The following is a 27,984-nucleotide window of genomic DNA, read 5'->3' on the forward strand; positions in this document are numbered from 1 at the left end:
CATAGTATTTTTAATGGAAATGAATGTATTCTTGCCATTGTCTCAATAAATACAAACAGTGTCAACAAGTATATTTTGAATGGAAATCAAGCTCAAAATTATAAAAATAGTTTGAAAAAAGACCAGTAAATTAATATGGAAGAAATGTTTATAACAAGAGATGAAAATAAAGCAGTCTTCATTGAACTTGATTTCTGCGTAACATGTAACAGTGGAGAAATAACTTTCTTTGACATTGGCTTCTCTTCTTCCCAGATACTGATAGCTGTGAAGATAGTAAAAGGATTCCTGCATGTCATGGAAAGTACTTCTGTTTAGTTATATCTTCCAGTTATGTGGGTTTTCATTTGTCATTTCAGGACACTTATAGTGGATTACTAGGCACACTCCTTGTGTGTCACAGACATTACCTGCCATCATTCCATACTAAAAAGAAACTTCAGTTTGCTCTTCTCTTTATGGTTTTTGATGAAAATGAGTCATGGTACTTGGATGAAAACATTAAAATGTATTCTACCAACCCACACCTTGTTGACAAAGAGGATGAGAGATTCCTTGAAAGTAATAAAATGCATGGTATGTTTCCCTATTTAGTTCATATAGCTCTGCAAATTCTACAAAATTATGTATTTGAAAGTGTATGTATATAAATTCAACTTTCTCAGCCCCTTGAATTTCCAGTTCCAGGACAGAAGGCCTGAAAAACTTTACTCAAACTTTTTTTGAAAACACTGCTAATGCCAGCGAATGACTTTTTTTTCACAAGTTAAAAAAATCCTTACCAACAACAAAATCCCCTGGTATATTATTATGTTGAAGTTTTAGTAAAGAAAGAATAAAAATGAAATTTTAAGTTCTGATTTGATGTCAGCAAACAATTGCTCTGGATATGTTGGAAACTCTATGTGAATCCTGAAAGCATGTCTTTGTAAAGCTTACTCTTCTACAAAGATTGACAGGAACTGCAGATCTTTAAATAAAGACCTGCAATTCCCACAGCTCTTTAAAAACTGCAACATTAGCAATGATGTACAGCAAAGACATTTTCTTTATTACGTCTTTCTTTCTGGTTTAATGGGGAACATAAACACAGCCATTCATCATGTACCCTCCAAAGCCATTACTTTTATTTGGCATTGGCTTTTAAATCTTTCAATCTGTATTATATTAGAGATAACAATACATGATACACAAAATCTTATTTGTTTTCTCTGTCTTACTTTCCTTCTTTTTAGCCATTAACGGAAAGGTGTTTGGAAATTTGCACGGCCTGACCATGCATGTTGGAGATGATGTCAGCTGGTATCTGATGGGAATGGGCAATGAGATAGACATTCACACAGTACACTTCCACGGCCACAGCTTTGACTACAAGGTATCAGGTCTTTTTCTTGCTGTGTTAAGAATGAGAGGTAAGTCAAATATCAGGGACTGTTATCTGTGGTGAAAAGTCATCTTGCAATATTAAGCAGGGCTTGTACTTTGACCGTAAGGGTTTTATGCCTCAAACCTGTATTTGATCAACATACAGGAGCCAGAGAATATCTGCAGCAGCATTTGCTCACTGGTAACCTCAGAAATTATTTCAATAAGATAGCTGTGAATTTTTCATGGCTGTGGTAAGACAAAAGCTATAGTTTTCCTTCATTTCCACTTAGTTGCTAGTTTATTAAACTTTGGAGCATGAAGTGGATGTACAAAGTGATGTTTCAGCAGAAATGATACACAGAACGTGTGCTTAACACAGTTTAACTGTCGCTTCATTTTGTCTTGAAGCAAACAGGGGTTTACCGGGCCGATGTCTTTGATCTGTTCCCTGGGACAGCTCAAACTGTGGAAATGACCCCAGAGAACCCTGGAACCTGGCTGTTGCATTGTCATGTTACCGACCACATCCACGCAGGCATGGAAGCGACCTACACCGTACTCCCAAAGGAAGGTAAGAGGCACCGAGCTTGGTAACGTTTGTTATGTTTTAAGATGCACAATGGGGCTCACAGACAGGCCAGCATACTTAGAACCAGTTCAGGTTCCAGCAGTATTCCATGTCTAGAAGCCAAGATGTTGCAGGCAACCTGGTCATACTTCCTTCAGCACTGCTCAGGAAAATGAAGTAGTTAAAGGACTGGATGATAACTGACTATTACTTCAACTTACCATCCATGATATCTACATGACAGATTTTTTTATTTAAAAAGAATTCTTCATGAGACAGAGTATTTCTGTACCCAGTAGTGACAGACTTCATCTCAATCTTTGTTAAAACAAGCAACACTGATAAATACAGATGAATTCATCATCCCCATACAGCTGAAGTACTGAAAAACTAAAATAGTGTTTACTTTCTCAAGGGTATGTTGTAGTTTTACGGACACTATTACCTTGCTCTGGCAATATCACCAGTGAAAAAACTTGAATTTTGAAGAAAAGTTACTGTTTCTAAAAAGTTAATTCAATTTTAAAACCAACATTTTTCGGTACTCAAAAGACAGAGCAAAACAGGTATTGAGAGAAAGAGAACAGTAGAAATAATTCAAAATATGTGATGTATGTATATATATACAACCATGCGATTTACATTTTAGCTATACTAAAAAATACAGAATGCAATGTTAAACAGAAAATCTAATTCTATTTGATAAACCACTGGAATATGAAACAGAACCTAATTCAATTTTATAAACACTAAAACTGAGTATGTTACAGAGTATGTTATGCCAGATGTCCAGACAATAACAAAGCTCATTTAAGAGTATACAGAAAGACATGTAAAAACAGACTTTCAATTTGGATCAGCAGTACATCAGATTTTTTTTATTATTAACCATCTAGACTGCATTGAAATGTAACCCTCATTGCATCTTAAAGTCGTTTTTAAATCTAACTCACAATGTCCAGAACATACTTGAACCCCCTGTGCTCATTTTGGACTCTGCTGGCCGCATGCACAGACTATTCTTTTGATGAAATGTACAATAAAGCTATTTTTCTCCCTCTAGACACGCAGTCTCTGTTCCCAAGATTATTCAATCAGTTCAAGCGTAAAGGCGTGCCAGGCACTCAAGAATGATGAAAGCATTTTACCACAGTGATACTCCAAAGTCTACCTTAATTTCTTGGAAAATATTCTTCTGGACCACTCATCTCTGCACAGTTTGGAAGATTTCACATAATGGCCGTGGCTAAGAAAAGAACCACAGACTAAAACAGCTAAATGAATGTAACAGCTTATAAATATATGTTTCTGTAAATGAAAACAGTATCTTGCAAGCGAAACATATTCTAGGTGATGGCTAATGCATGTTATTTAGCAGATGAGGAACACAGAAGAGCTAATGAAATGTACTTTTTTTTAAAGTTTGCAAATAACCCTGAGTAACAGCACAATTTAGGGTATCAGTCATCATACTGTCACATTTTATTAGTATGTCTGTAGTAAATGTTTAGAAAACAGTTCAGTTGTACTATAGAGTCTCTATTTCCTAGCTGCTTTGGCACCAGAATTAGCTTCAAAACAGATGCTTTGCCTCAGGAAACAGCTGTCCTTCTGCAGTTGACATAAGATGTATGTGAAGGGAGGCTCGCAGTACCTTATAAGGAGTTCTACTGTTTGTTTCATTTACTTTTTCATTACACCACACTGTAGCTGAGTGGACAGCAGGTCCACAGGTCATTGTTTTAGGTCAGCAGCTTCCTCTGGCTGCAGTGAAGAAGATGTGGCAGAAAAAATGCTGCAGTTCCATCTTCTGGTAGAAGACTGAGGAAATCCCTTAGCTCCAGTTCCATTGCAACAATTGATAAAGTTTCTGCTCAGAGCAGGGGAGAAAATATTGTTTTGGTATTTTGAGTTTGGAACAAAGAAAAAAATCCAAAGCATTAACAATGTAATTATTAATTAAAATAATCAAATTATTTAAATATCGCAACTGGAATGATATTTGAGACATAGCCATTTGTGCGTAAACACAACTATGGGACATCTAAAAAGGAAACTGAAATTATGATTTCAATCAAAAACAAGCCTCTATCTAACAAGACACATCGGGTCTACACGTGGCACTAACACTAATGAAGTCTGATCTAGTATTTCACATGTTTTGCATGAAATGCAAAGCAAGCCCTAGAAATCTTATTAGTACCCTCACTCAACACTATCTGTAAAACTGGATGCTCTGCAAGAAGCTTCTCAGACCAAGCTGTGTAATGGTATGTTCTTATGCAATTACAACACAGTTACTGCATGAAACAAGTATACTGCATGAAAATAAATCCAAAGAAAAACTGCTGGCACCAGAAACTAGGACTTTACAAGAACTGTGCTGCACAATGCAACGCCACAATGCTGTTTTTCTCAGGCATTCCAATAGCATACTTTGAACAGTATATGTGCTTTATTTAATATTCCTAATTTCTCAAAACAATCACACTGGCCCCTCAGCTATACACAATATTATTAATTTCTTACAAATGTGTAATGATAGGACTACAGAACTACTAGGGTGAATTTCTCTACTTTTAGTATTAACATACTGTTTTCTTTAGTCTATGAACTAATCATCAACACACACTTAAGCCTCCCCTGTGTTATCACCAACAGCCTATTACCTAAGAATGATATAGTCATTTAGCCTAGAAAAAAACAATCAGAATTAGTTCTGTTTAGTAGGCTTTTTAAATTGTCTATTCCTTACCTATACAGAAAGAGTATGATTACAACAATTTACCTGTTTTCAATACAAAATTAATGCCCTGATTTTTATGAGGCTACACTGTCTACATTGCAGAACTCTAATGACCAAATAGGCTGTTATTGCTACCGCTACTGCATTAGCTTTAACTGAAGAAAAAGACCCCTTTTTTTTCAAATTATCATCTCAGTAGTCCTTAGTCTGAACAGTTATTAAGAATGTTAGCTGATGAACATAGCCTTCTAGAGTTGAGTCACAACCAGTTGATTTACCTTTGAGTGATGAAATAAGAACGGGGCAGTCATTTCCAGTAAGTCTAGTTCTCTTGCAAAGTTCAGGAAGCAGCTTGTTCCACCACAGAGCCTAATCCACAAAATCCAACAGTAAACGCATAAATGAACAAGGACTGAAATTAAGAGTATGAAAGACCTGCTAAAAATAACCTGAACTAAGCTCAGATGTGTACAAATACAACTCAGTTATTATGAACTCAGTAATTCGTTTATATAATGCTTAGAAATGCAGTGATTTTGCATATGTTGTGTTTTTCAATCTTCAGTGTAACTTTTTTCTGCACTTTATACAGTGTCCCTCATACCTCTATAGAACAAAGTTTAGAAGACAAAAACAGTCACCTAATTAGCAATACCAATTCAGTCAGAGAATTTTTTCTCTCAAAACAGCTTGATGGAAAGTGGTGAATAGCATTGCTCTGTCTCCTGACCTGATGTATCTCATTTCAACAGCTGAATTAGTAAATTAGGTTTTGTGCACAATTTTGTAGGTAAGAATGGAGAGAAGGAAAGGTATTTATTTCCTCCTTTAAAACTGGTAACTATTTTCTTTCACTTGTGTTCAGATGCAGTATAGCAACCTCACATTCTACTCTAATGTGGGAACAATCACAGAAACGATTTCCAGATCTGAATAAAAAGCTCAAATCTGGTTCTGAATAGAGTTCTAGTACACCTGTCTGATAGAGATCACATTTCCTGACTCTGGTCAGCAGAGCTCCATACAATTGATTGAGTTGCTGCGCTGGGAAATGAAAATTACTTCTATTGACTACTTCCTATAGTCCTGGAACACTAGAATAAATTCAGTTCCAACGCTAAAACTGTACAGAGGTGTAATGGGAAAATGGGACACAAAGATACAATCTTCCCACTAGTGTACTGGTACCATTCTGATTGCTAGAAGGTCAGATGTCACTAGAACACAGGAAGAACATATTTAGTGCAATTTTATTCAAGGGACCATGTTCTCTTGTCAGTCAGCTTACTACTAAGATTTCACTTTATAAACATTGACAAACAATTCAGAACATAGTCAGTGAGAAAAAAGAAGCTTTTCATTTACAGCAGAAAAAGAACATATTCTTTTTTCTGAGGCACTGTACCATCTAAAAAGACTATGCTTCAAGTTTACCTCAGTGAGTAGAGTAAGTGGCAAAAGAAACTGGAGGGAAAAAATATTCCATTACAATTACTGAGGGCTGGGTTAAGGAACTAAAACACCAAGGAAGAGGTGGAATGCAAGCCAAGCAACTTACTTTGCCTGAAAGCTAGGCTATGTGATCCATCCAGAGTCCATCTGTACATAGAGCATTTCAGTTTGGGAAAAACCCCAAATGATAGTGAATACTGTATTGAAAGTAGCCCACCTGAGTGTCACCTTTCAGCTCATGCTGAGCATAGATCACAGCTGCACCAGGACACCTTGTGAGCAGCTGGTCAATGGCTTCCTCGTAGTTGCCCAGACGGGTATTGCAGAGAACACGGACAGCGAGGCCAGCGCTGTCAGCCTCCGTCAGGGGCTCCAAAACAGGCAGCGCTGAAGCTATACTGATTGACTGACTGCATAAAAGAGACTGCAGACAAGAAGTATTGTTTTGATTTAAGACAAACATTGCAAAAAATGCTAACTATAACCTTAGAAGAAAAGCCCTTACTTGCTCGAATACTCCTGAAATAATACTTCCTTTAATAAATATTGCTGAAAATTGGGAAAGCAAGTTTAGAGTAGATGCAAATGTAAATACTGTTATCAACAGAACTCTTCAGTATTTTTTTCTTGCATCATTTCAGTCAACCTTTTATTTTGACTTGGATAGCTTAGGGGGGAAGAAGGAGAGTCTGCTGGAGAAAGTAATTCACAGAATCGTGAATATTTGCAAAATGGATTTAAGATGTAAAGCAGTAAGATGTAATACTTGTTTCATACCTGTAGTCTTGAGATGTCTTCATGGTAATCTTTGTCAGATGAACATCCCACTGACATTATGGAAGCTATCCATGGAACAATCAACCCAAAATGACTGCAGGAATTTATCTATATGAGACAGAATTAAGTTGCAATAAGAAGAAACATTTCTGTTAGTGACAGTACCATATGAAGCTCATTGTGAGTAAAGAAAAATTTAATTTCAAATAGTATAATTTAGAAGAGGACCTACCCCTTCTTTCCTGATTTGTGCAATTTAATAACAAATACACTGGAAACTTCTATTTATTTATAACTTCTATTAACGTCTGTATTTCAGCTTTCCTGTTCACAATTCTTTAGAATTCATCATTCACATGATTTCCTCATTTAGTTAGCTTAGTAAAATTGTAAATAATCCACCTGACAAATTCTCACTGTTTTGTTTTAACCCTTATTTCTATGCAGAGCTGACTCCTGTTGGAAGTGTATTTGCAAATGTCCCCAAGGAGCAAGACTGGCCAAAGATAGAAGTACTAATCTGTAACTGCACATCACCTTATTTTATTTCACTCTTGCTTCTTTTAAGAGATAAACTATCTAGAATTAAAATATTAAGCATGGTACTCGGATAGATTGTGGAGTCCTAACACAGCAGTCCTAAAACTTACTCTGTGTGGTTTACAACTTACTAGATCCTCTGTTGTTTTCAATGGCTTAGTCTCAGGAAGTTGCTTCTTTGATATTCTCTGAACATACTGAGAAGTAACCCTTAGTAGGAGCTCCCAAAGTATTTTTTCCTGAGAGGACACTACAAGAAGAGCTTCCCAGAAATCCACCAGGAGCTGGGGAATAGTGTTTTCACTGCTATTACACAGCATCTAAGAACAAAAATTATAGAAGACAGCAAGTTAGACTATGGTGATTATTAGTAGTAAAAGTTAGAAAAAATAGGAGGAACTGTTTTTCACTTTTACTAGAAGCAGAATTTTGATTTCATCTTTTCCCGTGATTCTATGTAATACACTGCTATGCAAAGTAAAAAGTTCATTAGATGATTTTAAGGTAATCAATTCTGACCAACAGATTTGATTTCTTCTTCAAGATTAACTCTACTGCCAGAAATGTCAGTACAACTGTCAGCAAGTATTTACAGTCTGCTAATGAGGAGCATTTTTACATATGCCGAGAGACAAGTAAGTGTCTTGAAAAGAAGTCTCTATAGTCCATTATAACATCTGCTGTGTAGTTCAGCTGGGCATCATGGTAGAACCCACAAGGAAGATGATTTAGGATCTGCTGCGCTAGCAAAAAGAATTCTTACTTGGTTTCCAAATGGTTTTAAACAACAACACTGGCTCTAATTGGAACTTGGTGACTTGCTTTTTTTGATATAGGTCTTTCACAGTAACAGATATACTTAAGACTGCAACACACGTACATTGAAGAACACATCTTTTAAGCCAAGTGTTGCTATTCATTGTAGATAAAGGAAAAACACATTTGTCTAGTCCCAGTTGAGAGAAAGAAAACTTCAGGAACACTAGAAAAGCTATTGGTATTTCTTATAAACTGCAGACATTTACTTTTCTTTCACTGATTTATACAGATCATCAGAACATTACATATCTGTTACATATTTAAGTCGTATTCTTTAGAAGTATGTTTTAATTCTGAAGATTTCTTTAAAAGAAGATTATGGAATTAATTTATCCAGATTCTGTAACATTTCCATGGCCTTATAAAGCTCAATTACTAGGAAGCCACCAAAAGGGTTCTGAGATCAGGGTATTTTCCATTCAAATGACAAGTTAAAAGCAAAGAACTTAATGGGTTGGTTTCTTGTTTTTTTTTTTTTTGCTTTACTTAACCGGTATTTCATTCCATAAGGTACGGTTTCTGACTCTGTAATCATCTATCATGACTAGAATATCTCCACCTGTCATCTCGCTCTTTCTAAAGAAATGCTGAAATGTGAGTGAAGGAGCAGCTGGGCTGCTTTTCTTTCCCACAACAATGTCGCTATGAAAAAAATAGAAGCAAAGACATGATCACAGGCCAACCTTGAAAAAGGTATCTGCTTCTTCTAGTTCAATTTTACTGTTCTCATGTAAAGCCACAGTGGCAGCCACGAGTAAACCAGGCTGCGTCTCCTTGAGGTGAACAGCAAACTCAGTTGGTGTAACAATTCCTTCCTTACGCTGCTGCAGGAGCCGTGGCTGCCCAATGAAGCCGCAAGCCAGTGTTGTCTACAAACATCAACAGATACAAATCAGGTAAAGAATTCAATATATAGATTATTCTACTCAGTATTTCCTCTGGCAGTGAAATTTAGGTGGAAGCAGGGAAGAAAGCAAATCCTTTCTGCAATTCACAGAGTAGCTCTCCAGAGACAGAGATCCAAACTACATCTGGAGCAGCAACTCCAGAAAAACAGGCCTTGTACCTGAACACTGAAAGTAATATTCAGTTGAAAGATGGAGTTAGTGTGTACATAAAATGGATTTCACTAAGTAATCCAAGACATTTGATATACAGGGTGGTTTGAAAAATCACTGGCTGACTTTTCAAGAGTCTACTTTGCAGAAGTGTGATTTTTATTTTGAAAATACCCCTGAAACAATGATCAAAATGTGCTTCACTTTGTGTAACAGGAAGCTATTTTGAGTTGAGTGCTTATGAAGATGAATATAACATATTATTCCCATTTTAAAGACAGTGGCAAAATAATGCCTAAGTAAATTAAATGAATTGCACAAGACATATAAGGCAGACCTAGAAGAAATATTAAGAGTAGCTTTCTGAAAGTGTTTTTTCCTACTTTGAAATAAAATGCTTTTTTAAAGGTGAAGAGCAATAGAACATATTTAACAGATCAGATCAGAAAGAAAGAAAATTCAACCAAAAACACTCAAGCCTAAGCCACCTTATTCTCAAAATAACATCCATACAGCGTGTTTGCTCACAACATGACAATTTCACTTGATCATGCTGCAAAAGCAGGTGGTGCTGAATATAATTTTTGAAACAGCTCCCCACAGTTCCGATCCTGCAACTCAAAACCAGCTAACTTTAAAAACTCTGCAGGACTTTTTCCACCAAAGCACGATATCTAACTTTGAAACAGCTATCCATTTATTTCAAAAGTGTTTAGACTCCCAATATTCCACTGTAAGAAAAAGTCTCTACTACCTTTTAATATTCCACAGTCTTGATCAAACTCAACAAGAAGTAATTTACAGACTGGTCTCACACAATGTGAACATCTGTGGCAGAGACAGCTCCACTAACATTTTGCCCCCAGTGATGAGGAATTATTAATTTCATAACTCTGAAGTAGGTTCTGATCTCGTCTTAATAAGAGTTAAGTGCTTTGATTCCACATAAGATGTGAAACTGTATACAGAAACTTCAGTCTGTAAGAACAATGAACAAATATTCTGTTCAAGAAAAATTTTATAATGGCTGTTTGTATACAGGTGTTTAGATGGGCATATCACATATTAATTTCAGGTGGAGAGGTGAAGAAATGCTACTACACAATCCTCCCATGCAGCTGAAGAGCACTGGCAGAGTTGGTTACATCCCAGTAAAACAACATCTAATTGATCAAGAATAAAGAGCTTCAAAACTTGCTTATTTTGTAAGTTTTTGCCAAGACAAGACTACCCTACCTGTAGGGCAAACTGTACAGTCCCAGTGTATGTCAGCCCTCTGTTCTACTGTTACTGCAGACATTCAGTGGAGCCTACACAGCCTATCAGGAGAAAGACGAGTGACTGGAAGCTTCTTTTACTGTAAAATGCAACTACAAGTCAAACTATTGCCCTGGACTTTGTAAAGCATGAACAGCTCACGCTCTTGGCATACTTTACCTCCTTATAGGAGTGCATTTCATGTTCATACATTGCCAGGTCTCCCATTTTCAGAGCAAAGAAAGCCTTAGTAAGTGTCAGGACCACTGATGGCATCATCTTTTCTACTTTCTGAAGATACTTCACAGCTGTCAAAGGACATATGTTTCTCAGGCTGGGACTGCAAAGGATATCAGGCAGCTGCACAGGGTCCGCAAGATACAGTATCTGGAGAACTTTATTTCCTGATTCCTATTGAAATAAAAGCCATTTGACAGTTCAGAACTTTTCAGATGTTCATTTTTCTACGGCATTTGAAAGTACTGCAGTTCTATGGTTTTGGTTTTTGTGGCAGGTTTGTTTGTTTTTTTTAAAAACAGACAAGTTCAGCTTAGCTATCAAATCACAGCACCTTTCCTGCCTCTCTCCTCCCTACTGGTAAAAGTAAAGGATTTCTAACTGGTAGTGATCCAACTCACATTCTGGCATGCTAGGAGAACATCTACCACCAAAATGAATTGTTTTTAGCAATTGGTACAATTTAGCAATGATCAAAGGAAACAGCTTGTTTTGCTACAGAAATGGAAGATGACAGAAATTTGAGGCAGGGCTTTCCTAAACCAGAAGTATCTCTGTGCAAGTGGGAACCAGATCATAGCAACATGCATCATGATAGCCAAACGTGTAAGACGTTGCTTGAATGCAGTCCAAATCATCACAGGTGCTGCTTGCTATTCAACAACAGTGGGGAAATAAAAATAATGTGAAAAAGAATAACTGTAAAACTAAAAAAGCAGCTCAGCATTTTCAAATGGAAAGTGATTAATGTTTGATACACAATTCTTAAAATCAGAACTAAATTAGCAGATTATAAATAAACCAATTATTTCTACCTTACTTAATTCTTCGTTTGAGTCTTCATTAAGAGAATGAGTTAAGTAAAATATAAATCCTCTCTCGTATGTCTGCATTTCATCACCTTCTGAAACTAGTCTCTTTAAAACTTCACTCATGGATAAACCTGACATTCTGTAGTATGGCAAAGCAAGGTGGTAATCCTTTGTGTCAAACCTGAAGGAAATAAGAGAGGAAGGAAAAAAATAACAAAACAACTAAGGGCAATGCTTTTGCCATCACTCTTTGTAAGAGCTAAAAGTACATCAAACAAAGTCACAGGCACATCAGTTATCTGCATATATTGTTCATATTCAACATAATTCTGTTGAATTCAACATAATTCTGAATAATTCTGTTTAATGACAATAAAGACAACCAGAAAAGAAGACTAGACTAAGCTGGTTTTGTAAAACATAAAGGTTTGTATGACATATGCAATATTAATGTAAGATAGCAAAGAATTATGGATTTTCATTTTAAGGTTACACCACTGGAAACACATGCCTATGCCACTTTGACATCTAAAACATACCTGCTGTAGCAGTCTCCTAAGAAGGCACAACTTTCTCTGAATGCTCTCAGAAGATCTTCCTTCTCATCTGATTTAAGGAAATGAGGGTCCATTATAGCTGCTCTGATCAGTAAGTGAGCCTCACTTAAAAGATGGATGCAGCTCTCAGTTTTAACATTTTCATAAGTTCTACTATATTCTACCTAGAACAGACACAGCATATACTTAGGCTACTGACAAAAATTAAGAATATACAGGAATAATTTTAATGAGGACAGCATCTGTCTGAAATTGGACTATGGGTTTTTCACAAGAAATATATTACACCATATTCAGCAACGACATGCATCAGAGATTAACTAGCAGAACTTATTTTTAGTTAGCAAATAACAAAAGCAGGAGTTGAGCATACCATTTCTCTGTAAAGCTGAATTGTTGAAACAGTATTTATAATATATAAATTCCAACCCGGCTCTGACTCAGAATTTGTTCTGGATTTGATGTGGTCAGTCTTTCTGGAACTAGAGAAAAATGCTGAGTTGTCAGTGTTGAAATAAACACTATGCAACCAAAAAATCCCCACTCATTTTGTAATTCAAATGCATAAATAGGTGTGTCTGCAGACACGTAAGTGCTGGAGAGTTAAGCTGTGAATTAAAGTCATACTGGCTAATAACAGAACAGGGATAGGCATGTTCACACATAAGAGTCATCATCAGAACTGTCCACTACATCTCCTGTGCTTAACACCAGGGAGTACCAGGAATCATGGAATCATCAAATGGCTTGGCTTGGACCTTAAAGATCATCTAGCTCTAACCCTCCCACCATAGGCATGGGATGCCACTCACTGAACAGGTCAGACTACCCAGAGCCTTATCCAACCACACCTTGAACAGTTAAGCAATTTAAATTAGCTGTTTAATCTCCTGTAAGGACTTAGTGCATGGTTGCCCCTGCAGCTCTATCAAAGTGTTTGCCAACACATGGGATAAAGAGGTATCAGAATACTTTTATTCTAAAACTTTGGCTTGGTCTATAAAGCTCTAAGGTTAAAAACACTGTGGGAAAACAGACTCTTTTTGTTCTGTTTTTAAATTTTATTTTAACTGTACAGATGAGAAGATTTTTACATCTTTATTATCAAATGATTGTGCTACGTAGCTTAGTATTTGTCCATTACCTTTTTTACAGAAGGCAAAAAGTGTATCTTCTTCAAATGTCAATTTGATAGAATATTTGAATATTTGAAACAATGCAACTGGCAGAAAATGTGCTTTATACAAGAAAACTACAGTATTTGGAATAGTCGTGTTTCCTTACAGGCTTCTCCTTATCTTCTTCTGAATAATGTCTGCTCTAGACTTTATGAAATACTGGTCAACTAACTCCTCAATCAACTAAAGCTGTCCCACTCTTGTTAATTAACTTAAACTGACTTTAATAAATGTGGTTTCTGAATAACTGCTTAGAACAGCTCCTTAGCTGTTTTATGAAAAGCCTTCAAAACTGGAAAGGGAAATAGCAGTTTCCTTGGAAACTTGTAAAAAGTCAGATATACCTCTGGCTACACACAGGCTACAACTGTAACTTGGGGTGAAGTCTGACCAACTTTTGTCATTGATAACTACAGTGATCCTCACAACTTTCTTGGCAAGAACCCTTAGGCAAAGATAAGACATTTCATTTTGTGCTGTGACGTATTTTGTAACCTGTAGCTATGGCACTCCATATTTTTGGTACTCTACATTTTTTCTCAAGATAAATACTTTGTAAATTCTCATGATAAATTCTTAGTAATGCTATTTTAAGATTTTGTTGATTTCAGGCATTTGTGACTTTATGCTCATTTCTTCTATGTCAGTAAATACAATAGAATTGAAAAAAATAAAAGCTTGATTGCTCTTCTCAGTCACTTAGAAAGCAACTATTTCTCAAGAGTTTTTCAACAGAAGAACCTCTCTTAAATTGCAATATCCACAAGTTCAACACTGTACACAGAGCTCTAAGTACCAGCTCCCTAAAAGATACAAGTCCTTACAGCATCCTTCTTGTAGGCTTTCTTCTTTCAGTAATATCTTCTGTGTCTGCCTTAGTCAAAAGAATTATATGGTTTTTGAAATGACAGATAGCTCTTGGTCCTATAAAAAGCTGCATTCTTAATGTACAGACATCCAGTGTGACAGGTGGACAAGCCTATAAAGGAAAGTGACTCTTTTGTAATTTCACTTGGTACGCACATTGAGTTTTTAAATAAATCAGAAAAAAAAGTAACCTTTGTACAATGATCTGACATTAAAAACATCCACTAGCTTTCCTAACTTTGAGTGCATCATATAAGCAAGAATAAAAATACTCATAAAGGCCTGACAAGAATTATTTAATAATGAGTGGAAAAAAATTTATTTCACTCTTCAAAGCAACTGCACAGTTTCAGCTATGTTTCTCAAAATAATTGAACCTGTAATAGATGCCTAACACAGAAAACTTTATCCTGATTAGTTTGATTTTGGCCGCTGATTATAAAAGCCTCAATCTGAGTTGCTTATAAAAAGCAATTACAGATAGAAGTATTATATTTGCTTGCCTATTGTTACCTTACACAGCGAGTATTATTTTCCCAATTTGTTCTATGCACTTTTCACGTAAAACATATGCTATCATCTATATTGGACTTAAAATTGAAAAATGCAGCCTCATTTGCACAGAAATATTCTAAATTTACAGCTTTAAAAAGATAAAATACTACACTTACAAATTAACATATATAGTGAAACAAGACAACACAGCGTTACATGAGTAACCTGCTTTTTGAAGACACCTCAATTTCTTGTAAGAGGTGGAGACCTACAGTGTGGTGGTCTGGAGGCTCTAGACTGCCCTGGGCTCGTGAGACCCTGAATGAGGCAGCCCTAAACCTGGTTTAAAAACCAGCAGGAAAAACAGTAATGGCAAGTAATAAAAATAACCACCATAACACTTCAAACTCCACACTGGGGCAGGGATACCCATGAGGGAACCGGCCCATGAAGGACCCAACCCACACCAGCACAGGGATGTCCCAGAGGGACTGCAGCCCATGGACAGATCCACGCCAGAGTGGGTGGACACACTGTGGATGGCAATGGAAATCTGTGTAGGACTGCAGCCTTCACACCTCTCCAAAACTCCTACAGACACACAGTGAGGCAGCCTGCTCACTGACTGGAGGAACTATGATGGATGTCAATGCGAGGCACAGTAAAAATGCAGAAAGCTGAGACTAGAGAATGGACAGGACAGATTGTGTCACGTGCTGGTATTACCTATCCAGAGCTGGGAATACATGTTTGGTTCTTGAAAAGTTTATAAAACTTCTGATGTCCTATGGTTTCTTTATATCTGCTGTCTACATGCTCAGAAGAAATCCTTAAATGCTACCTTAGAATATAACTCTGTCTATCTTTCCTACTATTTTTATTCATGTATATCACAATCTTTACATTCAATAGATTTTTACTGATAAGCAATTTAAGGAAGGGGAAAAGTTAAGACCTCCAAGGATCAAAAGCCCTCCTTCTAAAAAACATGCCCTAAGTATCTGGTGGCAGACTTGTTTGATCGCCTACACGCCTCTTAGAAAAACTGTTTTATTCAAGGACACCTAAGAGAGAGAAACATTATACAATAAAAGAAAACTCTGTACCCTTTGTTCAATTTTATACAGAAAAGCATGGAATTTAGTTTTAAAAACAAGTGATCTTATTGCTTTTCATGTTTTTGAAAACATTCTATAATGGTCTAAAATTTTACATGGCAACAATAGATTTTGAGACATTTGTAGATCACCAAAATACAACATGCTACTCATTTTGGATGTTATTATATTGGTTCAGCCACCAGAAACAAACAGGATTTTAAACCTTAAGTCAACTAAGTGCCATACCACTACTTCCATTCTATTAGTGAGGTAATGAGAGGTGTACCTTCACAGTCGTGTCAATATATGGATCCTCACTACGAGCTGCTGCTGCACTGCATCGCACTGTGAAGCACTGCAGGTTCTGACTAGAGGAAAAGAAGAAAACACAACAATGAAGAAAAGAAATTAGATTTGCAAAAGTTAGGTAGCCAAGACTACAGTTAATCAGCTCTTTTTCCTTTGAAGAAATGGGCTTAAAAGCCCAAGCAGGAGAGTATGTTGAACTAGCACATGAGCCTGCCCAGAGATTTCCAGGAGGCTATGAAGGACGCATCAGAGGGGAAAAAAATTTTGAAAGGACAGCAGCACAGAGAAACATAGTAAACTACCAGTAAAACCATAAGCACAGTACCTTGTAATGACGTGTAGGAACTGTGGAGTGAGGACTGCCTGCTCTGACTTTTCTGAATATTGGTAAGTAGAAATTAGTTCTACTAACTTCCCAAGAGAGTAGAGATATCCAACATGAGGTAAAGAGAAAAAGCAGAAGAGACTCAGAAGTTTTCTCTTGTTCTCAGTTTCCTCATAGGCTGTTGCAGGAATTCCTAAAGATAGTAATGAGAAAGGCATTTTATGTGCTTCATAAATAAAAACCCGGCAATTCCATTCCAAGCCTGATGCCTAAAGGACAGAATCAAACCTGCCCAAGTTGCAGACTAGTTTTCTTAGTAGCTAGTAAAAAGAAGTTTTATATGAAGCTCAGTGCATATGTCAAAAAATTGTATGACACATAACCTCATTTGGAAGCATTTTCACAAAATATGAATGTAGCACCTAGAGAAGAAATTCTATAGATGTAACAGCATTAGAGAGTCCTAAATTCACCAGAACTAAGCATCCATGGACTGAAAGCTCGATCTTAGACAATTAGTTTTGAGTTGGAACGAATGCTCATCCAGAGCTGCAGCTCACAAAAAAAGTAGGTATTACTTAAGGGAAGGAAAGGCTGGAAATCGCAGAATTTATAGGATGCCACTTTAGTAGGTAACAGCTGTAATCATATTCTACAGACCCTCTTAACAAAGCCTGTAAATCACACAAGAGCATAAGACAGCTGGAGTTAACTGGCAAGTAGTTCATTCTTTTCAGCCAGCTGCAAGTTAAATGAGGCATTGCTACTTCGCAGACAGTAAACCATCTCAAACTGAGTGAGGAGTTAGTAAAAGTCAAGGGCCAACCATATCCTGGGATGCATCAGGCACAGCATTGCTGGTGGGGCAGGGATGGGATTGTCCTGCTCTGCTCTGCACTGGGCAGCATTAGCTTGAGGCAGTTTGGGGCACTAGAATACAAGAAGGATATAAACCTATTAGACAAGAGACTAAGGGAGGGCTAAAAAGATGGTGAAGAGTCTGGAGGGGAGGCCATAGGAGGAGTGGCTGACACTTGGTTTGTTCAGCCTGGAGGAGACGGAGGAGAGATCTGAGAGCATTTTACATGCAGTTGCTGAGGGAATGAAGCTGTGTCAGGGGAGGTTTAGGTTGGCTGTTAGGAAAAGGCTCTTCTCCCAGAGGTTGTCAGGCACTGAAACAGGCTCCCCAGGGCAGTGGTCACGGCCCAAGCCTGCCAGAGCTCAAGGAGCACTTGGAAAATGTTCTCAGGCACTTGGTGGGATTCTTAGGGTTCTCCTGCACAGGCCCAGGAGTTGGATTCTATGATCCTTGTGAGTCCCTTCCAACTCAGGACATTCTATGATTATACAAAATCTGACTGCTAACATACAGCATTAAATTCTTCCATGGATCTTTTGGGGCTTGAGCTAGTAAACCCCTAAAATCTGCATTCATCCCTTCCAATTTTAATTAAGGCCCTTCAGAAAGGTAACCAGTATCTTAGTGATCACTAAGGTTTACTACTCTAATTTCCTCAGCTGGCTGAGTGGCAGTCTAGTATCTTGTAATAATAAGGAGAATTTTATTAATGCAATGTAAAGAGTAACTGGTTTGCAACACAGTGCGTTGAATTGGTATTTTAGTTCAAGTTTTATGTAGAACTTGGGGGAATTAAAATACTTTTTTGTTAACAGAAGCTCAGTTTAAATCATTGAAAAGGGAGAAAAGATCTCAATTTAAAAACAAATCAATGTAAAAACAAATCACACACAGTGTATGAAAGCGGATACACAATGAAGCTCTTTTCTTTCACAAGCCTCCTGTGACACAGTCCATGGTGTATTCATGCATATCCATTTACCTGTCTGGTATACAGGAAGCAGTTGAACAGAGTGCAACTTAGTCTCTTCACAAAACCCAAAAGGCGACTGGTCGGGCGCAAAATGTCTAGGAAAACAGTCCAAAAATCATGGGACGGCAGTGAAAAATTATGATTATATACTTTGGACAAGTAAACAGCACTGGATAAAAGAAGCAAAGCTCATGTTTTAACACTCAACAACAATGCACCCTCCTACTACCAATGCCATTAATAGCAATGCAAAGAAGCACATGGTACAGTTAGATGGAACTCTATTAATAGAGTTCCTGCAACCTAAATCCTCTCTCTTTGCTTGTCTGCAAGATGCATGTCAAAGTTTGACATCACTGAAGAAATCCCACAACTGATTTTGACCTCAATTTAATCTTTTTTTTCATCTTTCTTTTTAGTCCACTGAGCTGTATGGAACACCATGCCATGTCCAACACTATTTTTTTTCTATTATGTGTCATCCTTTTCCCTGCTTTGCTTTGGAATTCACTGTTGGACCCTGGCATCAATTCTTCCTTAGCTTTTGATAGAAATTTTGGTGAAAAAGGAAGACTAAATCAGCTTCATGAGGAGGGGACCTGGAGACGCAGGTGCTGAACTGTTCTCCATGGGATCCTGGGAAAGGCTCAAAGGTGTGCCAGGGGAGGGTTACACTTGATGTGAGGAACCATTTTCTTACCAAGAATGGTGAAACACTGGACAGGCTTCCTAGAGAGATGGCTGATGCCCTAGACCTGTCACTGTTTAAGAGGCGTTTGGACTGTGCCCTTAACAATATACTTTAAGAGTGGCTCCCTCCTGAAGTGGTCAGGCAATTGCACTAGATGATTGTTGCAGATCCCTTCCAACTGAAATATTCCAAGATACTAAAAAATGGACTTTCCTCGGTATCCCAGGATTTCCTCAGTTCAAAAGAAACACCTAAACTTACAAAAACCCCAGAAGTCAAAACATCAGGAGTTTCCTTTCAAAAAGACAAAATACACAATGCAGTTTATTTTTTTGTAGTAAATTAACCCATAAAAGGGAAAACACATCTGTAATACCTGAAAAGCAGATACTGCACTTGGAAGTGCTTTGTGTCTTCTGCAGGTAACTCTGTAGATTCCAGTATGACAGGTATCTCACACAGCTTACTTTGTTCCCCAAGCAGTTCCACTGGCTTCTGACATATGATGAACTCATCTAATTCAAGCTGTGAAGGATGTGTTGAAGGACTTTCATCTTTCACACCTGAGCAATGAAAATGCTATCTTAATTGTTCAAACCACTCCAACCACAGCAGTAAGAAAATAGTGTGACAATATTGATTAAATACTCCAATTACAGCTACCCTGCTAGCATTGCCTACCTCAAACAACCAGACTCTGAAAACAGCCACACTAGAAGATGGGAACAATTCCTATTTAAGCCTTAACAGTCTGAATACTTAAGAGTCAAGATTTCTGGGAAAAAAAAACCCTAACAGGTAAACTGCTCACTAGAAGGTGAGTCAACGGCAACCAGTGCCACAAATGACTGGTCATCAAAAAATGCTCACTTTTTGCTGAAGAGGTTTTGAGAAGGCAAATGCAGCTATCACAGGAAGCTGTGTTATCTTTAGCTCACTTAAGTCCTGGAAAGCAAACCCTAGTAATACTCAGAAGGTAACTAGAACTTTTCTATGTGGTTTTCAGTAATTAAAAAAAAAAAACAGGGGGAGAACACCATTATCTGAGAAAAGACCCATCTTCACTCAGTGAAGAACACTGCATTTATATTGTCCCTATCTGAAAAGACTTATTTACCTATAAATGTTTTCTAGGCACAGTTTCCATTTCTAAATGACTCTCCTTTTAAGTTTCCTCAATTATAAAGAAAGGACCTTCCTAAGGTTTGTTGGTGTTGATCTGATACATATGTTTGGAAAAGTGGGAACTGATAATTGATTACATATGGATTGATATCCTGCAATATACAGGAATGAAACCTCCTGAGTACATCTATTTCTGGGATTTCTATAATTCTAAGACAAGCTCCTGAATAAGATAAAGGAATGAAAAAGGAGAATTTGCTTGATTATGGCAGGTTGTGATCCTAACAGTTAAAAAAGTATACAGATATCACCACAGAAACATTCTTCATTGTGTAAGCCAGTTACTTAGGCAGTGACACTGATAGAATAATTTTTCTGAACACAGCACACTGAACTACTGCTACTTTAACTTGGCCCATTGTGGCATCCTAAAACAGGGACCTAATTCTGTGTCTGCAGAGGCTGTACTATCTTCTAAAGGTGGAGCACGATGGCATATTTTTTTGAAATGTTACCTCCAACTGCAGGTTGGTACAACTTTTCGTGCTCTAGAATATTCAGCTGATAGTCAGTGATAGGACAATCTGGAAATATTTTCTGAAGGGCCAAGACCTTGTTTGAGACTACTTTCAGAACAACAGGAATCAATTAGCAGATTCTTGGAGATTAAAAAAATTTAAAAATTTATTTCAGCACCTACCTCCATCCATAGCCTTCTCTGGTGCACTGACTCCCTGAGCACACTGCTCTGTCCTGTCTGCACTTTGCTGGACCAGTTGCAGTTTCAGGATTAGAACATCCAGCTCTGTTGTTATGGCTATATGTCTGGCACAAAATGCAACTTCGACAGGAATGAGGTTATCAATGTGCAAAATTAAGGAGCGTTCAAAATCTAACACAGTCAAATTCTGGTTTATGACACGGTATTTCAAACAGAATATGACAAGTTTATTCTTGCAGCCCACAAGTAGATCTCCATTCACAGGACAACATGAAATGCACAGTGGAGGATCTGAAAGTGGCATTTCAACAACTGACATTTGTTCTTTTAAGGCTTCACTGTATGACTCTTCCATCTTGTGACCAACCATCCGGACACACACGCGAGAACTCCCTGCAGACATGCATCTCCAGTTCATATATGCTCTTAGGAAAGTTGCTTTGCTTTTTTCTTCAATTGTCACCAGATAGTCTCCTTAAAAGAAAGCAGTCACACTGATAATCATTTAAAAATAGATTACAGCTTCTGAGCTCATTATCTGCTGTAGTACACTACAAAGAACATCTTCAAGTCTCAACTCTTACAAAAAATTCCAAAAACAGTTTTCACCAATTTTCCTCTAACTGAATACAAAGCACAAGTTTCTTTGCTAGGGGGCACACACTTCACACACTACTAAAAGCAAAGACTGAGAGATGTAGGTTCAGACTAACTCCTGTGTGAATCCTCTCTGTAAGTTGTGATTGCACACAAGGTTCCCCCCACCTCACCGCCTTCTGATATCCATTAATGAGGAAATGTGTTGTTCTCTACAGACCATGGAAAGCAATGGACCAATAGATTCATGAAAAGCTGTGGAATGGGCTGGAACGACCACCCCACTCCGTGCTCTAAAAACAAAATACAAAAAACAAGAAAAAAAACCCGAAACAAACAACAACAACAACAAAACAAACAATCCCCCCCCGCCCGGCCAAAAAAAAAAAAACCCACAAAAAATCAAGGAACCCTCCCCCCCCCCAAAAAAAAAAAAAAAGAAAAAAGCAATCAGGGGCAGGTGCACATACCGCAACCGAGGCGGAGGCAGACGATGAAGGGAGCTGCGGCTCCCACCCTCCCTGCAGGCCGGAGCGCTGCCGGCGCTGCGACCGGCCCGCGCTTTCCTACCCGGCCGGCAGGCCAGCCCGCTCCAGCAGGTGCGCCCCACCTCCGCCTCGGAAGTACCCTGAGAAAGAGCCTGAGGGAGACGCGGGCGGGAGGGCCAGGCACTACTTCCGCGGCAGAGCCCGAGCGGCTTTGTTCTCCGCCCGCCTCCCGCAGTCCCCGGCCCCTGGCCCTGCTGGCCCTCCATCCCCACCTGGCGGAGCCCCAGGGCCGCTCCACGCACTCAGACCTCACGCGTACCGGTTTCCCCGGCCGAGCACTCACGGACCCAGCGATGGCGGGGACTGACCTGCCGAGCTGTGCGCCATGCGCAGCACCGGACCCAGTGTGGCGAAGGAGCCCAGGGCCTCGCAGCGGCCCTGTTCGCGCAAGGTGAACACGTCCACCCTGCAGCTCGCCGCCGTGCTGGCCACGAACAGCACGTCTTGGCCGCAGCAGAAGTGAGCCGGTTCTTGCTTGCAAGGCACTACTCGCTGCGACCCGAACGGGTGCAGATTGTAAAGCTGCACCATGGTCCCGAGAAGCTCCGCCGCGGCAGCGGAGCGGGCACCCGCAGCCTGCCGGGGCGGCGCCCAGCACTTCCGCGGGGGGCAGAGCCGCCTCCGCGCGGCGCTGCGCGGGGCGGGCTCGGGCGGCCGTGCGGCTGCCTCAGCACGGGTACTCTCGCACGAGCTTCCGAATGGCCTTGGCGTGACAGCTGCTGGGTGAGCACCCCCGGCAATCCTCCGTCATGGCAGAGCAGCGCCGTACACTGGTGGAGCTGTCGAGTGGAAAGAGAAACTGCGAGTGATCCATGAGGAGTGTGAGACTAGGAACGGTGGCTCATGAATGGAAGACCTTGCTGACGGGTGTTTGGTCGGTGGTTTGTATGCAGAGCAGCTTTCACCTGGGCACGGCTTGGAGCTGCTACTGCCAGCAGGAGCGTACCTAATGCATTAGGCTACTAAAACCTGGGTTCTTCCTTCTCCCATGGTCAAAAGCAGACTTTTTTCGTACTTAAATACACCAATTCTTTAACAGCCAACAAACCTCCCCAAACAAAAGCGTAGTTATTTCACAGAATATTCCCACAAGGATCACTCTTAGCTAAATGGTCCATACGAGGACTGAAACCATAACCTTGGTGTTGTTAGCACCATGCCGTAACCAGCTGGGTCAGCACTTTCTGCACAAGTCGAATGTCCTATGATAGAGATGCTTCCATGTGTCTCTGAAGCTCTATTCATGTGACCATACTAGTAAAGAATATGAGATTTTTTTTTTACTATGCTAATGTAGGAAGCTAAAAATTACTATGTACTTTTAAAGCAGGTAACAGATCCACTACCAAAACCTGCAATCTCAAATTGTCCTTCATGAATGTGCACATTAATAGTGAAGAAGAAAAAAAAGCAGCAGTATAATGTTTGGAACTTTATTTGGAAGCACATTTGAAAACAAACAGGGTTTTGCGATTTTTTTTTGTTTTGGTAAACAGATTTTTCCAGGCTTTAGTTTTCTCAATATTCGTCTCCTTCTTCAGCCTCTGCTTCTATTGAGTCTAGGCCAACTTCTTCATAATCCTTTTCAAGGGCAGCCAGGTCTTCCCGAGCTTCAGAGAATTCTCCTTCCTCCATCCCCTCCCCAACATACCAATGCACAAAGGCACGCTTAGTATACATGAGATCAAATTTGTGGTCAAGCCGAGCCCATGCTTCTGCAATAGCAGTTGTGTTACTCAGCATACACACAGCCCGCTGGACCTTGGCAAGATCAGCACCTGGCACCACAGTTGGAGGCTGGTAGTTAATGCCCACCTTCAAGAAAACAAATGAGAACTTTCCTTAGAAATGCCAAGGCTTAAAGACTCATTTCTGTTAACAAAAATCACCATGATTACAAGTAAATAAAAAAGCTCAATTTTGTACTTTATCAAAATATTGTAGCACGACTGTCATCTCTGAAGACTACACAATCCTTAATCACTTAGATAACGAGTACTTAATAGGCTACATACCTTGAATCCAGTTGGGCACCAATCCACAAACTGAATGGTACGTTTAGTCTTGATAGTGGCAATGGCTGCATTGACATCTTTGGGCACAACATCACCTCTGTATAACATGCAGCAGGCCATGTACTTGCCATGGCGAGGGTCACATTTGACCATCTGGTTGGCTGGTTCAAAGCAAGCATGGGTAATTTCAGCCACAGATAACTGCTCATGATATGCTTTTTCAGCGGAGATGATAGGGGCATATGTTACCAAGGGGAAATGGATTCGTGGGTATGGAACCAGGTTAGTTTGAAATTCTGTCAGATCTACATTGAGGGCTCCATCAAAACGTAGTGAAGCTGTGATGGATGAAACAATCTGCCCAATTAATCGGTTTAAATTGGTGTAAGTAGGACGGCCAATGTCCAGGTTACGACGACATATATCATAAATGGCTTCATTATCTACCATAAAGGCACAGTCTGAATGCTCTAATGTTGTGTGGGTAGTTAGAATTGAGTTGTAGGGTTCCACTACAGCAGTGGAAACTTGTGGTGCTGGATAAATTGCAAACTCCAGTTTAGATTTCTTGCCATAGTCAACAGATAGCCTTTCCATGAGCAGTGATGCAAACCCTGAACCAGTGCCTCCACCAAAACTATGAAAGATAAGGAAGCCTTGCAGCCCTGTGCAGAGGTCAGCCTATAACAAAGGGAAAAAATGGGAGAAAAAAAGTTATTGATGGTTTTGGAGAAATCAGTATTAAAATAATCATTCAAAAGCATTTGTCATAAGTTTGCTGGTTTTACATTGTTATTATTTAAAAAACAGTGTTCTTGAAAGGTTCTGGTTTAACTGATTGAGTTTTTATTTAAAGGGGGGGATGGGGCACACCAGGAAATAAAAGGTTTATTTTGTTTTGAACAATTAACTATGTACAAAATTGTTAACAAAAAACCAGCAAACGATCAATATAGCTTGCTATAGAGCTGTATCAATTACTTTAAATACTAAATGAATCCTTACCAGTTTGCGAATGCGGTCTAGCACTAAATCAACAATCTCTTTTCCAATGGTATAATGGCCTCTGGCATAATTATTGGCTGCATCTTCTTTCCCAGTAATGAGCTGCTCAGGATGGAATAACTGCCGATACGTGCCTGTACGTACTTCATCTACAAAAAACCCAAAATATCACATCATAAATTTGATCTGTTCAGTTCTGTGTGTGCTGCCTAGTGACTACACACAAAGCACACGTGTCAAGAGTATAGACAGCATTTCTGACTACACACCGCTTGTCTGACTGGTCGAAGAAATTGGCACAACTTTTGCCCCTTTGTTTCAGGGTAAACATCAGGCACACACAAAGAAGTATTTGTACTCAAGGAACACAGAGATCACTCAGGAAACTACATTACAGGTACAGACACAATACTGGATAGCACTCAAGCAAAACTCCGTATACAGCGCAGCAGTCTGGAAAGATGATCCAGATAAAAAAAAGTTCTCTTGTTTTCCAGATATTGTTACTGGTAGACCATTATTTAATTTCTTTCCAATAACAATAACCACAAATGTCAAAGCAGCATCCCAACACAGTTTTAAAATCTATAGTGTTCTAAACAAACAAAAAAAGACAGTAGGGAATCCATAAAGGATCCTCACTTTTTCACTTAAGATCTTTAATGTTGGGTACATACCAACTACGGTTGGTTCTAGGTCTACAAACACTGCTCTCGGAACATGTTTACCAGCTCCTGTCTCACTGAAGAAAGTGTTAAATGAATCATCTCCACGTCCCATAGTATTATCACTAGGCACTTGACCGTCAGGCTGGATCCCATGTTCAAGACAATACAATTCCCAACATGCATTGCCAATCTGAACACCAGCCTGGCCAACGTGGATGGATATGCATTCACGCTGCAAAGTAAAAAGAGAATGATAATTAGACATGAAGCTACTCGCATGTGGGTAGTATCTTCCATGATCTTTCTCTGCTGCAATATTCCCTGGTTGCCCTTAAGTCATAATTTAGGAGAACAAGTGGTTGGCTGCTGGCAAGGCACTACTCACCGTTACTGACCTGTACTGACTTTGTGAATATGTAAGATCCTAAAGACAACATAGTCCCTATGAACACATGGGTGAATACAATTTCATTATCATTTACAATGCTGCATATATATTCCATCTTTAATATTCAGCCTAGTCTCTTTTTACTCTTCTTTTATTTTTTGGACAACCTCTTTATATAATATCCTCCCAATCTCCTTGACTCGTTACCACACCATGTACTGGGTAACTGTTGCAAGAATCTTTCCTGCACAGGACCATTCAGTACATTTTCCTTTATAATAAGCATACCAGTATCTAGGCCCTAGCAATTAGTACATCTTTTCTTCACACATATTCCTACATGAAATCTTCTTAAGAGTCCCAATCAAATATAATCTGCCCCATTTAAACTAGCTCCTTTGATGCTAAGCAACTGTGCCATGTATGTTTAATCTCCCAATACCTCAACTGCCTTACACGTGAGATGGAAATAAGCTGCTTTTCTAATTTACTGTTAGAGTGTATCTAGAAAAAAGCAGAGGCAGAAAAGAAAAAGCAAGGTGTCTGGGTGCTCTTTCCCTTTTCTTTGGTAGCTTCATCAAATTCCAGCCTCCGCTCCAGTCCCGCAGATCCGCTACGAGACTCGCGGCGCCCGCCGGGCCCCTCACCGCCGCCGGCCACTCCCCCTCCCCTGATTGGCTAGCCCCAGCGACTGGCCCACGGCACGCGCCGGCCGGACCGCCCCTGACGGCCGTCGGCCACACCCCCCCCTCTGATTGGCTATGCCCAGGGAGCGGCTCACGGCGCGCGCCGTCCGGCCCGCCCCTCACCGCCGCCGTCCCTCGAGCACGCGCCGTCCCTGTACGGCTTCACGCGCCAAGGCGGCCCAAAACGGGCATAAAGATCCGGCCGGCGGCCACCATGCCCTGTCCCGCTATCTCCCCGCCGCCTCGACAGAGGTTTCAGTTCGTCCCTCGCCTTTTCGCGCGGGAGGTACCTGCTCCGAACAGAGTTCCTTTGCACATATCTCGTCTTGCTAGCTACGGGTCGGTTTCTATGCCTCGCCTCCTCTAAAGTTAATAAGGTTTCATGCTAATTTCTCATCTTCTCCCCAACCCTTCTGCCTTAGAACTACCACTGGGACTTCAAGCAGAGACTGCCTGCAAGTGCTGCCGCAGCACGCGCAGTCACGAACTCCCCTGAAGTGCCGCAACAGAAGCTGTCCCAAACGCCCTTTCTCCCCCCGCAGCCACAAGGATCCCGTCTCCCAAACGCCCTTTCTCCCCTCGCAGCCACAAGGATCCCGTCTCCCAAACGCCCTTTCTCCCCTCGCAGCCGCAAGGATCCCGTCTCCCAAACGCCCTTTCTCCCCCCGCAGCCGCAAGGATCCCGTCTCCCACCATGGTGCCTCGTTAAGGTGACGAACTCCGACTGCGCCACAATACGCCCGCCGCCGCGACCGACCAGCACCAACTGTCAACCGTTAACCGCCTCGAACCCCTCGCCTCGGGTGCTGGCTCCCCATTGGCCATTACCCGCGCGGACGGAGCTCGAGGGAAGGCCTCTGATTGGCCGAGGGTGCTCTTCTCCCGGCGAAGGGGAAGACTGCCACGAGGCGGGGCCGTATGCGGGGGCGCGCGCGGCCCGTGCTCTGCGGGCGGGAAACGGCCGCGGCTGCCGGGGCTCGCTGCCGAGGCCTGCCGGGAGCGTGGAGCGGTGCCATGTGCTGTGTTGTCTTCGTGTGTCGGCGTGCTCTGTACTGCTGTGGCGATAGACAGGTACTACTTCCTGTGGTCTGTCCTGATAGTAAAAGCATACAGATCTGCTTTCCCAAGGGAGATTTATTTGATAGGAAGACAAAACTGAGGTGGTACTGTAATTACAGTGCCACTCTATGAGTAGTGAGCACTACTGCTCACTGACTAGGCAGATTCACTTTGGCACTTCTGG

At 40.1% G+C, this 27,984-nt stretch overlaps 3 protein-coding genes across 7 annotated transcripts in view; 1 reads left to right on the forward strand and 2 right to left on the reverse strand.

Moving 5' to 3' along the window:
* CP (ceruloplasmin) overlaps positions 1 to 3,918 on the forward strand; it is a 17,929-nt gene extending 14,011 nt beyond the window's left edge. For all 4 annotated transcript variants that reach the window (XM_058812539.1, XM_058812541.1, XM_058812543.1 and 1 more), the window contains 4 exons: positions 360 to 576; positions 1,236 to 1,375; positions 1,777 to 1,939; positions 3,000 to 3,918. In XM_058812539.1, coding sequence (XP_058668522.1) covers positions 360 to 576; positions 1,236 to 1,375; positions 1,777 to 1,939; positions 3,000 to 3,070 — 591 coding nt within the window. In that variant the 3' untranslated portion in view covers positions 3,071 to 3,918. The remainder of the gene's footprint in view (positions 1 to 359; positions 577 to 1,235; positions 1,376 to 1,776; positions 1,940 to 2,999) is intronic.
* On the reverse strand, positions 130 to 22,516 carry HPS3 (HPS3 biogenesis of lysosomal organelles complex 2 subunit 1). Its single transcript, XM_058812544.1, has 17 exons — positions 22,288 to 22,516; positions 20,814 to 21,308; positions 19,365 to 19,551; positions 18,307 to 18,392; positions 16,466 to 16,658; positions 16,118 to 16,199; positions 14,194 to 14,348; positions 12,565 to 12,673; positions 12,174 to 12,355; positions 11,638 to 11,815; positions 10,766 to 10,996; positions 8,954 to 9,139; positions 7,583 to 7,771; positions 6,912 to 7,019; positions 6,352 to 6,558; positions 4,961 to 5,051; positions 130 to 3,806 (listed from the first exon to the last, which is right to left on the reverse strand). Exons 1-17 carry the CDS (start codon positions 22,508 to 22,510, stop codon positions 3,679 to 3,681), a joined length of 3,030 nt encoding a protein of 1,009 aa, XP_058668527.1. The 5' UTR covers positions 22,511 to 22,516; the 3' UTR covers positions 130 to 3,678.
* Positions 22,517 to 23,497: 981 nt separating this feature from the next.
* Positions 23,498 to 27,471, reverse strand: LOC131562654 (tubulin alpha-3 chain-like). Of its 2 annotated transcripts, none has more exons than XM_058812479.1 (5): positions 27,435 to 27,471; positions 25,677 to 25,899; positions 25,000 to 25,148; positions 23,995 to 24,675; positions 23,498 to 23,794 (listed from the first exon to the last, which is right to left on the reverse strand). In XM_058812479.1, exons 1-5 carry the CDS (start codon positions 27,435 to 27,437, stop codon positions 23,498 to 23,500), a joined length of 1,353 nt encoding a protein of 450 aa, XP_058668462.1. In that variant the 5' UTR covers positions 27,438 to 27,471. The 2 variants fall into 2 exon arrangements, with proteins under 2 accessions (XP_058668462.1, XP_058668463.1); XM_058812480.1 differs by lacking the exon at positions 27,435 to 27,471 and adding an exon at positions 26,498 to 26,554.
* Between the last annotated feature and the right edge of the window lie 513 nt (positions 27,472 to 27,984).

This window comes from Ammospiza caudacuta, chromosome 11, assembly GCF_027887145.1.
Source record: "Ammospiza caudacuta isolate bAmmCau1 chromosome 11, bAmmCau1.pri, whole genome shotgun sequence".
Taxonomy (NCBI): domain Eukaryota; kingdom Metazoa; phylum Chordata; class Aves; order Passeriformes; family Passerellidae; genus Ammospiza; species Ammospiza caudacuta.

Bases quoted from the DNA above. Each gene is read 5' to 3' on its own strand.
- LOC131562654 (XM_058812479.1), bottom strand. The intron at 24,676-24,999 runs GTAAGGATTCAT...CCTTTGTTATAG, and splicing joins TAGACCGCATTCGCAAACTG to GCTGACCTCTGCACAGGGCT. The intron at 23,795-23,994 runs GTATGTAGCCTA...GTTTTCTTGAAG, and splicing joins GGTGCCCAACTGGATTCAAG to GTGGGCATTAACTACCAGCC.
- HPS3 (XM_058812544.1), bottom strand. From the start codon at position 22,510: ATGGTGCAGCTTTACAATCTGCACCCGTTCGGGTCGCAGCGAGTAGTG. The intron at 7,020-7,582 runs GTAAGTTGTAAA...TGTCTCATATAG, and splicing joins TGAAAACAACAGAGGATCTA to ATAAATTCCTGCAGTCATTT. The intron at 6,559-6,911 runs GTATGAAACAAG...TCTTGTCTGCAG, and splicing joins AAGACATCTCAAGACTACAG to TCTCTTTTATGCAGTCAGTC.